This window comes from Cebus imitator, unplaced genomic scaffold (assembly GCF_001604975.1).
Source record: "Cebus imitator isolate Cc_AM_T3 unplaced genomic scaffold, Cebus_imitator-1.0 Scaffold20, whole genome shotgun sequence".
Taxonomy (NCBI): domain Eukaryota; kingdom Metazoa; phylum Chordata; class Mammalia; order Primates; family Cebidae; genus Cebus; species Cebus imitator.
Genome location: NW_016107335.1, coordinates 7,520,996 through 7,532,482, shown reverse-complemented (window position 1 = coordinate 7,532,482; position 11,487 = coordinate 7,520,996). Strand labels below are relative to the sequence as shown.

General features: G+C 42.1%; 1 protein-coding gene across 1 annotated transcript in view; it reads right to left on the bottom strand.

The window, feature by feature from the left end:
• Positions 1–225: 225 nt before the first annotated feature.
• Positions 226–11,487, bottom strand: part of RHEB (Ras homolog, mTORC1 binding) — a 46,976-nt gene continuing 35,714 nt past the window's right edge. The window contains exons 4-8 of the mRNA XM_017520121.2: positions 10,321–10,403; positions 5,153–5,209; positions 4,996–5,043; positions 4,176–4,257; positions 226–728 (exon numbers count right to left, since the gene is read on the bottom strand). Of these exons, the coding sequence (XP_017375610.1) occupies positions 636–728; positions 4,176–4,257; positions 4,996–5,043; positions 5,153–5,209; positions 10,321–10,403 (363 nt within the window). The 3' untranslated portion in view covers positions 226–635. The remainder of the gene's footprint in view (positions 729–4,175; positions 4,258–4,995; positions 5,044–5,152; positions 5,210–10,320; positions 10,404–11,487) is intronic.

Genomic DNA, 11,487 nt, shown 5'->3' with positions numbered 1-11,487 from the left:
GGAGCTTCCCTCACAGACCCCCAGGGCCACTCAGCTTCAGTCGGCTGTAACCCAGCCCCAACATCTGCCAGCCACTGGCCAGGGCGTCCACGGGAACAGGCACCTCAGCGTGGCCACGTCTTCCCTGGTTTCTGCAATCCAACCTGGGGCCTTCCTGAAGGCCAAGCGAGAAACTCAGGAAAAGGCTTTTCTTCTTTGAAAGCCACATCAAGTAGCACAAAGGACTGAGGTTTGCAGCTATTTTATTTACAAGTATACATTTAACACAATGAAATCAACACTGACACACTGAAGCCTGGTTAGTAGTAGTGTAACAATATGCATCATGTTGATGGTTACATTATTTTAAACAACAAACTACACTGAAAAATTAATGCCAATAAAATTCTTGGTCATAATATTAAGAAATACAATATATAAATTGAAAATATGATTGCTTAAAATTTGAAAATGGAAGTGAACTCATTTGGACAGAGTCAGAGTTAACATAATCTGAAGGGAGGGGAGCTCTGACCCAAATGATATCTTTCAGGTTAACAGAAGAAAAAAGAAGCATAGTTTCTCTTCCAGGATAACAGGCAGTTTGCTTCTTCAGGTAGAAGATATTCCCAGTGTCCTCAGGCTTTGCAGCAGAATCACATCACCGAGCATGAAGACTTGCCTTGTGAAGCTGCTCCATCAATTTTCTCTGCCTCCAAAATTATCCTTCTAAAAACATCAACAGCAGTCTGAAAAAAGAAAGAAACCCAATCACAGTGTTAGCGTGAGGCTGAACTCCAAGAGTACTTCACCAGCTGAGGAGGACACGCGGCTTGCCCAGCCCTGCTGCTGGTGGAGGTGAAGAGGATCTGGTGAACCCCAGATCTTCAGGACCTCGACGCCCAGTGAGGAAACTGCCTCCATCCCTACTGACCCAGACCACAACCAGCCTCCCATTGTGCTTTTTACCCCGTTTTCTTCAGGCCAGAAGAGTCCTCACTCCTGGGCTTACCATCATCTCCTGTCCCACTCTACCCCACGACCCCCTCCCAAGTGTCCTCTGACCTCAGAGTCCCTCTTCACTTCCGGCGCTATCTTCCCTTCTTTCCCGTGGGACACGCTCTTCTAGCAGCCCTTGCCTCTCACATCCTTGACACCATGAGGCCTCAAGTGGGGGAGGCCCCCTCTGTGCTCCTTCTGAGATGCCACGATGCCAGTCTCCAACGCCTCTGTGGCGTAATTTCATTTCAATCCACAAACTGCCCTCCCTACCTCCTGGTCTCTCCTCTCCTCTCCTGACCGTCTTCCTGCCCTGACCTCAGCCCAGGGTCAACCCTGCCAGTCCTTCACCACAGAGAGGAATCACGGCCACTTGGAACAGAACTCCTCTTACACTGAGAGGGGAGGAAACTGTCAGATGCTGTCATTTAAATGCATCCTGCGGTCATGAAAAGCTGCCCTTGTTCTCAGGAGCCCCACGGAAAGTGCTCAGTTCTTGCATCACCAAGAATCCCCTCCCCGCATCACTCCAGTACTTTCAGTATCCCACAAAACCACCACGTAACAACTTCCAGCATCCCATCACACCACCTTCCCAGCTCTTTCTATAGCTATCCTGAAGCAAGTTTTCAGCCCCACAGGGCCTGAGCTGTTGACCCGATTACTACATCTCCCCGTCCCTTAACCACTTCTAGCTCTTCCCTTCCCCCTCAGCCAGCGCAGGCTCAGCAGTCCACCATGGTGTCACTGCACTTCACCTCCCTTCCCTACCAAGTGTTGCCAGCACAGTGTCTGTGGCCACGCTGTAAACACTGCCCAGGGAGAACACACATGGCCGACTGCTGACTTCACACTCATGACCAGGAACCTGGTGCTGACACTTGGTGCTGCCTAGCCACCAGACTGCACCCCTGGGTCTGGGCACTCCCCAGAGAAAGGCTCCATGCCTTGTCCCTGCTCCTCAATGTTCCTCATCCTCACGCTCAGCTGCAAACCTTGTTTTACACACTTCACTGGAAAACGGAAGCCACCTTCATGAAAGAACTCCATATCCTCTATCCACCAAGCAGACCCACCCACTTGAATGTGGGCTCCCATCCTCAGCCTTCTGTCCTGCTGCTATGAATGAGGTATCTGTTCTCCTAGTTAACAGAAGCCAACCCCAGGTCCCACCCCACGTATCTAATCTAGGTCACTGGCTTCGGACACCTGATTGACAGGGAGCAGTGATTAGAGAAAACAGGACTAGATGTGGGTGAGATTTACAATTCAGTCTAGTTCTTATACCATGTAAGGTAGATGGTGATCTTAGAAACACCATTTAACTTCTCTGAAACTTAATTTCTTCAATTCTAAAATGAGGTGGTTCAACTACATGATCTGAAGGATATAGTTGGCACTCAATGGATGATTGATTTCATCCAATTTTTAAAATATAGGTATCTCTTCACTATCTCAATTCTTATTTGAATTCTGTCCATACTCAGAAACTGAGCTGATTTTGATAAATCCCTTGCTATCTGGAACTTGGGTACCAATTACACAGATTTGTTTATTCTTTCATCCATACATAGGAGGACATAACCACAGGGATTCACTGTCCCTCTGCATCCCAACACGGGCCCGTCTCACTCTCCCTCGGCGTCCCAGCGCAGGGACGGTCTCACTCTCCCTCAGCGTGCCAGCGCAGGGATGGTCTCACTCTCCCTTGGCATCCTAGCACCGGAAGGACTCACTCTCCCTTGGCGTCCCAGCGTGGGACGGTCTCACTCTCCCTCCATATCCCAACAAAGGACTGACTCACTCACTCTCCATATCCGAACACAGGACGATTCATTATCCCTGCATATCTGAACACAGAACGAAACAGATTTGACTATTATGGGATACCTGGGCTGACCATGAACCTACTAGATACAAAAATACTGTGCTGAACATTATGAAGAATATTTATGTAAATGATACTGACTCAGATCTCAGAACAAATTAAGGGGGCTAAGAGAAGAAACGATTCCTTTCAGCTGGATGACTCCAGAAGGGGTCAACAAGAAGTGAAATCTAGGTGGGGCCCTGAGGCCTACAAACCTCCATGGTGATGGGGAAAGGGGCAGGGCAGGGAAGGAAGAGTGCCAAGGCTGCTGGCTCCCGGCCTTCCCAAGGAAGAGGCACCCAACCCTCACTACACTAGAGTTTCCTCAGAGAAATGAAAACCTATTCATCTTACCGGAGGATCAAGTAAGATCACATGTTGAAAACACACTCCAAATATAAAACCCCACATGAAGATAAGTAGATAGTTAGAGAAAGGATCTTTTAAACTGGAGAGGAGCATTGGGAAACCAGAGACGTTTTGAAAGTGGGGTGGAGGGGACAGTAGATGGTGCGTTTAAGGAAGGGAGAAAGTAGAAGGATGTGGTGAGAGAAGAAACTAGAAAGAACAATACTGGCTGCACTCAGGGCCGGGCGAAGGGGTCTCCAGAGACGGGGCAGCTCATTGGCAGTGTCTGAGCAGAGGATGGCACCATCAGATGTGTGTCTTTAGAAAGTGAAGGGCAGCAAAGAGAAATCTATAGGTGAAAAATATATTGGGGGTGGGAGACAAGCTTGGTGTATGGGTCTAAACTAAAGCAATGGAAGGAAAAGGTTCACAGAAGATTGTGAGGCAGCAACCACACCCTTCCTACAGCACACCTTTGAAAGTGCATTTGCAGGTGAAGCCAGTACTAAATGCTTGTAAGATGGTTCTTAATCATTCCTATGTTAGAAATGAAAAATGAACACATGCATCGGACCTGGTTTCATCTAACAGAAAAAAAGGTAGGGAGTGGGTACAGTTACAAAATTAGTGCCAAAGTGATAGAATTCTTTCTTTCTTCTTCCCTGTATGTACTTATTTCTGCACCAGCTATTAATACAAAACATAAATATGTTTACAAAAGGTAGAATTTCCTTTGTTAATAGTTTCTGTTTATCCTACAAATATCCTAGGTCTCACTGTAAGTAAAATACTGATCAAAGTTGTAAAAACCTAAGCAGTATCTTCCTAAAGCAACACAAAGCTTGGTATAAGAAATGGTGGAAGGCTACATGTTTTTACACAGGAGAGATCAAGACAGAGGTCAAATGCCAACTGGGAGGAACACATCCCTGAGACTGATGAGAACACAACACAAAATGAGGTTTACAGAATCCATTACCTGATTTTCTTTAGCAGAAGATTCCAAAAAAGCTGCATTCCAAGATTCTGCCAAAGCTTTCCCTTCTTCATAACTGATCACCCTAGAGGAAAAGTAAAATTCTAGTTCAAGTACTTTGCTCTTCATTATGTAAAACATCTATAATTGATATATGAAACGGGCTCCATTTTGGTCAATTTCTTTCTCAAGAAGCAGAAGCATGCCCTGGCCCAACATTAGCATCAAGAATGTAACACAGGAGTGTTTTAATTACGCCTGAGGTGGGGAACAGAATAGACATTGCCTTACGGGATTATCCATGCTCCAGCGAACCTTCCACCTCAGAGAACATGATCCTATTTTCTAGTACTCCCATATCTGTAACAATTGACTATTGTACAGTTACATTTTAAGCACCAAAGGCTAGGGGAAATTGTGAAAGGGCTTGAAGCTCAATTCTCTTGCGTGCAGGCTGTAAGAGTCTCTTCCTCTCTGACATGAAGCTACGTGGGCATGGAACACCCACCTCCTCTGCTCCCCACTATAATCCCCCACTCAAAACCCACCTGCTGCACAAATGAGCACTACATCTTTTTCGAGTTTGCTCTATGCGAAGTGGTAGATAACGTAACGAGAGTTTCCTATCACGTTTGCTCTTTCTTTTCTAGAGGAATGAAAGATTTCTATTGCACTTTTGCTTCTGCTGCACACGACCATAACATCTCTGAACAGAAATCCTACAGCTAAAAATACTCTTGACATCAGAACAATAATTAAAATGACACGTCAGTGACTAAATCACCTTAGACTTGGCTTCACTAATGATTTAAAAGCTACATACCTTTCCATATGCAGGTCTTTCTTATTCCCAACCAACATAATAGGTATTCTATTTATGAGGAAAAAAAGCCAAAATAAACGAGTAAGTGCCAGATTTTATTGCTCAGAAGATACTATAAGAAGTTTCTCTAACAAACAGATAAAACAGTACTACTTACTGCACTTTCCCCACCATATCCAACAATTTGCCATGGATAACTTTAATCACTTCAAAACTACATAAAAAAAAAAGCACAAATTAGACATCCATTTGAATGTCAAAGTCTTTAATGTATGTTATGTTGACAGCTGGAAAAATGTTAAATGTCAGAGACTCACCATTTTAACATAAACTTAACAAAAAGAACTCTTGTTTTTTCCTAGCAATCTGTTCACGTGTGCACACATCTGACACTTAGTAACCCTGACTGAGGATGTACAAAGTGAAACAGGTAAGGCATTCAAATGGGAAAGCCCATCACTGGGCTGACAAACCACGTAAATGCAAACTTTAATCACCCAACTCATTCAGCAAAGAACCAACTGTTTACATTACAACATGTACAGCTTTTTCTAGAGTGCCCTAGTGCGCTCAGCCTGTTCTTGTTTTCTTTCCTAGGTATATACATTCTCTGGGTGATGCCAATCTCTCTTGGATTTCAATCAGATCAACATGCTGATGACTCTAGGTTGGAGGTGGCTCTCACCGGGAAGGGCATCTGACATGTCACAATGATCACTTAAACTCTGCCACAGTAGGATTATTTATACCACTGACTGCTGGCAAATGACCATGAACCATTCCCCACCCTCCCCCCAAAAAACCCATGCAAACATTTGCCAACACATCACTAGCTCTACTTTCAAAACTGACCTAGAATCTGATGGCCTCTCACTCCCCTCCTCTGCTGCCACCCAGGTATGAAACTCCTGGCCCAAGTCCACCTGCATCCTCCACCCTTCCTGGCCACCCCGGCTCAGCACAGCAACCAGAGAACTCTGCTGCAGCAGATGGACGGTGCCTTGTTCAATGTCCTCTGATAGGTGGCCATCTCTATTTGGTCCCAGTGACTCCCAAACCCTGACCTCTGTCTCCATTCCCTTCTGTCCCTTCTTCCATCTGTCCGAGCTGCACTGGCCTCCTGCCATTCCTCTAACACTGCCAGAGCCTCTGAAGTCACCCTCCGTGAGCCTGGTATGTTCCTTCCCTAGGGATCCCTTGCCCCAAGTCTTTCCTCAAATGTCATTTTTTTTTTTTTTGAGCTGGAGTCTTGCTCTGTCACCCAGGCTGGAGTGCAGTGGCACAATCTCGGCTCACTGCAACCTCTGTCTCCCTGCTTCAAGAATTCTCCTGCCTCAGCCTCCCAAGTAGCTGGGATTACAGGCATAAGCCACTGCTCCCAGCCTCAAATGTCACTTCTTAGACCTCTTCTGTTTACAGATTCCCTTTCTATTTCTTATCCCTTCCCCACTTTATTTTTCTTGGCAGCATGGTCACACATATCCTATCTCACGTGTGTCATTTTACTGTTTGTCTCCCACACCGGAAAGAACCAGTTCCACAAGGGCAGGGATTTGTCTGCTTTGTTCATGGTTGCATCACAAGCTTCAGAACAAGTTAGCTTGTTGAATGAATTACACACGGTGCTATTTTAATTGATGTATGCTGTCACTCTGATAAAAACAAAAATGAAATGTAATCTCCCTACAAGCTTGCTGTGGGTCAACAATGGGATACAGGTGTCCTGGGGACCTGTGGTTGCAATATAGAACCATGGTTCCCTCAGCATGCTGTACTTGCCTACATTTAAAAGTGTCGCCACTTGCGCAAAAACACAGCTGAAAGAACTGGGACTGTGTGGCAGGCAGCCTGGGGCTAGCGCTACCCACACTGCAGCCACGAGAGACTCTGAAGCAGAGGACACAGCTAGGCCACGCCCAGATTCCTGACCCACAAAACTGTGAGATCATAAATGTGTACTGTGCTAAGTGGCTAAAATTTTGAGATCGTTCAGAAAGTTGTACTGACTTATTTCTTGGATATTCATAAGTATTTGTGTATTCCACATACAGGTTTCTAAAAAACAAAACACCACTCTTCTCATACTCCCTCATGTCTGAAGTTTGAGAATGCTCATTATTACTACGAGCCACTATGAAAAAAAGTCATTATTTAAAACAGCCCTATTTGTTCCCAAACCTGCTTATGCCAGTTAAATTCATCATAGTCATAATTTATGTTATAAAGTTTTGAAATATGAGCGCAGACAGTTTCTGTTTCTCTGAAAACTCAAAGTTGAATACTGTGGATTGCTCTACTAAAAACAGTGCACCTTAATAAGGTGTGCCAAACCAACTGAAAAAGACTGGTGGGAAAAATCACACCAATTTGTAAATAGCTGAGGTGTAGACTGTCTCCCAAGTAGCTCACTTGGAAGAAACCGAACCAGAAGTCACAATGGACAAATAGCGGCTATAGTCGTATTGAACGGCAGTGGGTGATCTCATATTCAAAGATGGGTATTTGAAGATTCCATAAGACCAGTGACTGAACGTAGATATATGCATTACAAAACACTGGAGATTCACATTACCTTTTTGATTTTTTTCCCCTTAACCAATGTTTTTTTTTTTGAGACATAGTCTTGCTCTGTTGCTCAGGCTGGAGTGCAATGGCATGATCTCTGTTCACTGTAATCTCTACCTCCTGGGTTAGAGATTCTCCTGCCTCAGCCTCCCAAGTACCCGGGATTATAGGTGCCTGCCACCATGCTCAGGCAATTTTTGTATTTTTAGCAGAGACAGGGGTTTCACCATGTTGGCCAGGCTGGTCTCAAACTCCTGTCCTCAAATGATCCACCCACCTTGTCCTCCCAAAGTGCTGGGATTACAGGTGTGAGCCACTGCGCCTGGCCCTTGACCAATGTTTTAAAGTAACTAACCTGGCTGCCTCAGATAAGAGAGGTCTTCTCCTGTGTCAATATACCCAATTTATGGGTGACAAAGGCACTGTGAAGTAACTTGTCCAAAGTTGTTAGTGGGGATAAATGAAAACCCAAATCATCTCTCAAAAGCAGGTTTCTTTTTTCCATTTCTAGAAATTATGAAATAGAATGTATTTTTCCTTTGTTTACTCAGAAAGAACAGTTCTACAGGGGTTTTACAATATAAAGGAATAATCTGAGACTTCTGTTTTATTTCACAAATAATGAAAATGGTTATTTAAATAGAGGCTAAATTTAATAAAAAGGATCAGATAATTCTGATCAACAAACTGGTTGATTCAGAAAGTTTTACTGACATATTTCTTGTATATTCACAAATATCTGTGTATTCAGCATACAGGTTTCAAAAAAACAAAATAAAACACCACTTTTCTCATACTCCCTCATGTTTGAGATTTGAGAATGCTTATTAAACTATGAGCTACTAAGGTAAAAGGCATATAACAAAACACATCCATTTTAGTAAAGAGAAACCTGGTCAAAACTTGTAACAGTGCCACTGAGAAGACACAGTACCAAGCTTTTTGTCCTCTGCTTTGCACTAGGCCAATGTTTTCTTAAATACGTAAGGTTCCTCAGTGAGCATGTTTTCATATTTTTAATCCAGCGCAATGTAGTTTTCAATTTCCCCAGTGACACATGCTAATTTTCAACTTGAATCTATAATGTCATCTAATTTGTACCCCCCAAAAAAGAGATTAAAAAAAAAAGTGGATGCACTAAGAAAATTTTCTACCTACTATTTTAATTAGCCTCAAAGTAACAATTTGTAAAGTAATACCAACGCAATTTTTCTAAAAATCACCTAGAATAAAATTATACTTACCAAAAACAAAACAATCTTTGAATCATGTTTTTCAAGTAAACTAGTAAAATAATGGGAATTCATAAACAAACATGAAGTTCCAACATTAATCATGAGATTATTGGTACATTAAATTTGTTCTGGTCAAGGCCTTACACATGGCAGGCACTGAAATGAAAAATCTTAGAATTTACTGAGCACAGGAGAGCTTAACATGTGTTATATATGCAATAAATACATTTTAAAAATATACAATTGAAATTAAGAAAATCTTTGTACAAAAAGAGCCAATAATTTTACTATTTAAAGTGCTCTTGTAAGTCAGCAAGAAAATGATCATGTTTCCAAATAGTTAGTACACAGTGGTCTTAAGCATAAAATCCAATCTAAGCATTGCTTTTAGTGACAAGAGTATAAATACATTAAACAGGAAAAGAGTTATCCATCTATTGTTGAACATGAGATACTATAAAACCATTTACTATTTCAAACACTAGGTAATACGGAAAAATATATATTACAATGTAAGTAAAAATGTGTAAACGAGGGAAGGCTATATTTTTAATTTTAGTTAATTTAAACAGCCACCTGCGGCACAGATAGCAAACATTTCTATCACCACCGTAAGTTCTACCGCACAGTGTCAGCCTTGACTGTGGAACTGGAGGTATGGCTATGAATCCCAGCACTGTCATTATGTAGCCCTGGGCAAGTTGTTTTAGCACTGTCACTCAGTTTCTATGTAAAGTGGGATATAAAACATCTCTGATGAAGGACTGTCTAAGGTAATGATGAAATAAGTAATGTATCCCATGCAGGCAAAGAGCACAGCAAACTCGCTAACATGACGCACACACTCAGGTGCTAGGCAGCTATCAAACTCCCTCCACTGGCACTGATACTTTCATGAAGTCTTCACATATAAGCTGTCGCCAATGCCCAGAGCTCTGCTGCTGTACACAGTCAGCTGTTCTGTTAACAGACACAGACCACTGCTCCTCCTGATAACACATGCCACCCCCTGAAAACAGAGATGGCATATGAAATATGTGGCTACAGGAACCAACATCCATTCTTACTAATAAAAATAGTGGCTCTGTTTTTATGTATAAAGTGAGACCCTATTACCAAAAGGTCTTATTTCATAAATTCAAAGGATAAGATACTGAACAAACCCAAACCCCCATGTTTTATTAGAAAATCTATTTCCCCTTAATATGGCAAAACCACACACAAAATAAAACCAACTTAGGCATTTCCCATTTCAATTAGCAGAAAAGCTGAGATCATGCTGAACCACTATTTATCTAGACAGCTCGAGGTAAGAAAGAGCTTTTTATCCTATCGGTGTAACTAACAGAACCTCCAGTGAGCCGTGTTTCCCCTAACAACCTAGTTGCTCCACAAGAAAATCACCAAAAAGCATGTAGCCTAATAATTCTAATTGACACTATTAATAATTCCAGCACAGTCCTTTAAAAAGATCAGTGCTATCTACGAGTAGCAAATAAACTCAAGCAGGCAGCAGGAGCCTTACCTTTTGATTGATGTAACAGAATACACAAGAATATAGCCATTAATATCTATGGAGTATGTCTGAGGAAAGATAGAATATTCATCCTGTGGGAAAAAAAATTACATTTGAGTAGTCTTCCTAAAGCATCACAAACAACCTTACCCAAGTTTTTCATGTACTACCTTAAGAAATCAAAGTAGACACAGAGTGGATTACAATATTATGCCAGAAACAGCATACACACTGAGGCTTTAAGAATGGCTTGGACGTGATAAAGTGCTTCAAGCCAATATTTAAAAATGACTAGCTGCTCCAGAACTTTAGAGGAAAGGCTGATGACCTCTATAATTCCTGGGAGAAGAGGATGGACGGATCACAAAAACGATTGGCTCTGCGATCTCAAAACAAGGGATGACTGTGACTAAGTCCAGAATCTTCTAGGCCTCAGGACATTCATAAATCCTACTGGTTTGGTCTATAAATCTGTATTTTTATATTTGAAACTGTCATATTATTTGACCTGTTCTCTGCATGTCAGTCACAATCACCTGAGCTTCAATCTACAGGTTGTTAGAGGGGTGCCATGAGCATCTGGGGGTGGGGGGAGGGACGGAGGGGGAGAAAGAAAAGAGGATCAAAACACTAGATTCAACTGAGGTATTCAGACTTTTGGGGAACCAACAGAGCTATTTACTGAGCAAGTCTAGGAATTAGAAAGATACCTACTACGCAACAGCATAGCAGTCTCTAGTTTTATAAAGCAGCATTATGAAACTTCGCTTCAGATACACATTAAAGCATACAGAAAGTTCTATGTCAGTAGAGTTTTCAACAGCACGTGCCACTGTCTGGTACAAACATTTCATTCTCAGTTAAAACTACATTGTCAACATAATACATGTCCCAACCACTATTACAGAAAAATAACATCATGCTACCAGTAGATTAAGCAGCAGTCTACCATTTTTGTAAACTTACAGTATGGTTATAACCACTGTTTATGACAGCCCAGAATTACTGCCCTAAGGTAAAGGGCAGTCTTCTTTAAAGAAAAAAAATAAAAAAAATTAAGTTTTACTATAAATTCTTTGAGATAATAAGATCAAAAACAAAATCCCAAATGATTTTAATCACTAGCTCAGCTACAGTAGGTTCAAAGTCAAAATTTTGTTTTCCCTAAAGGGAAAA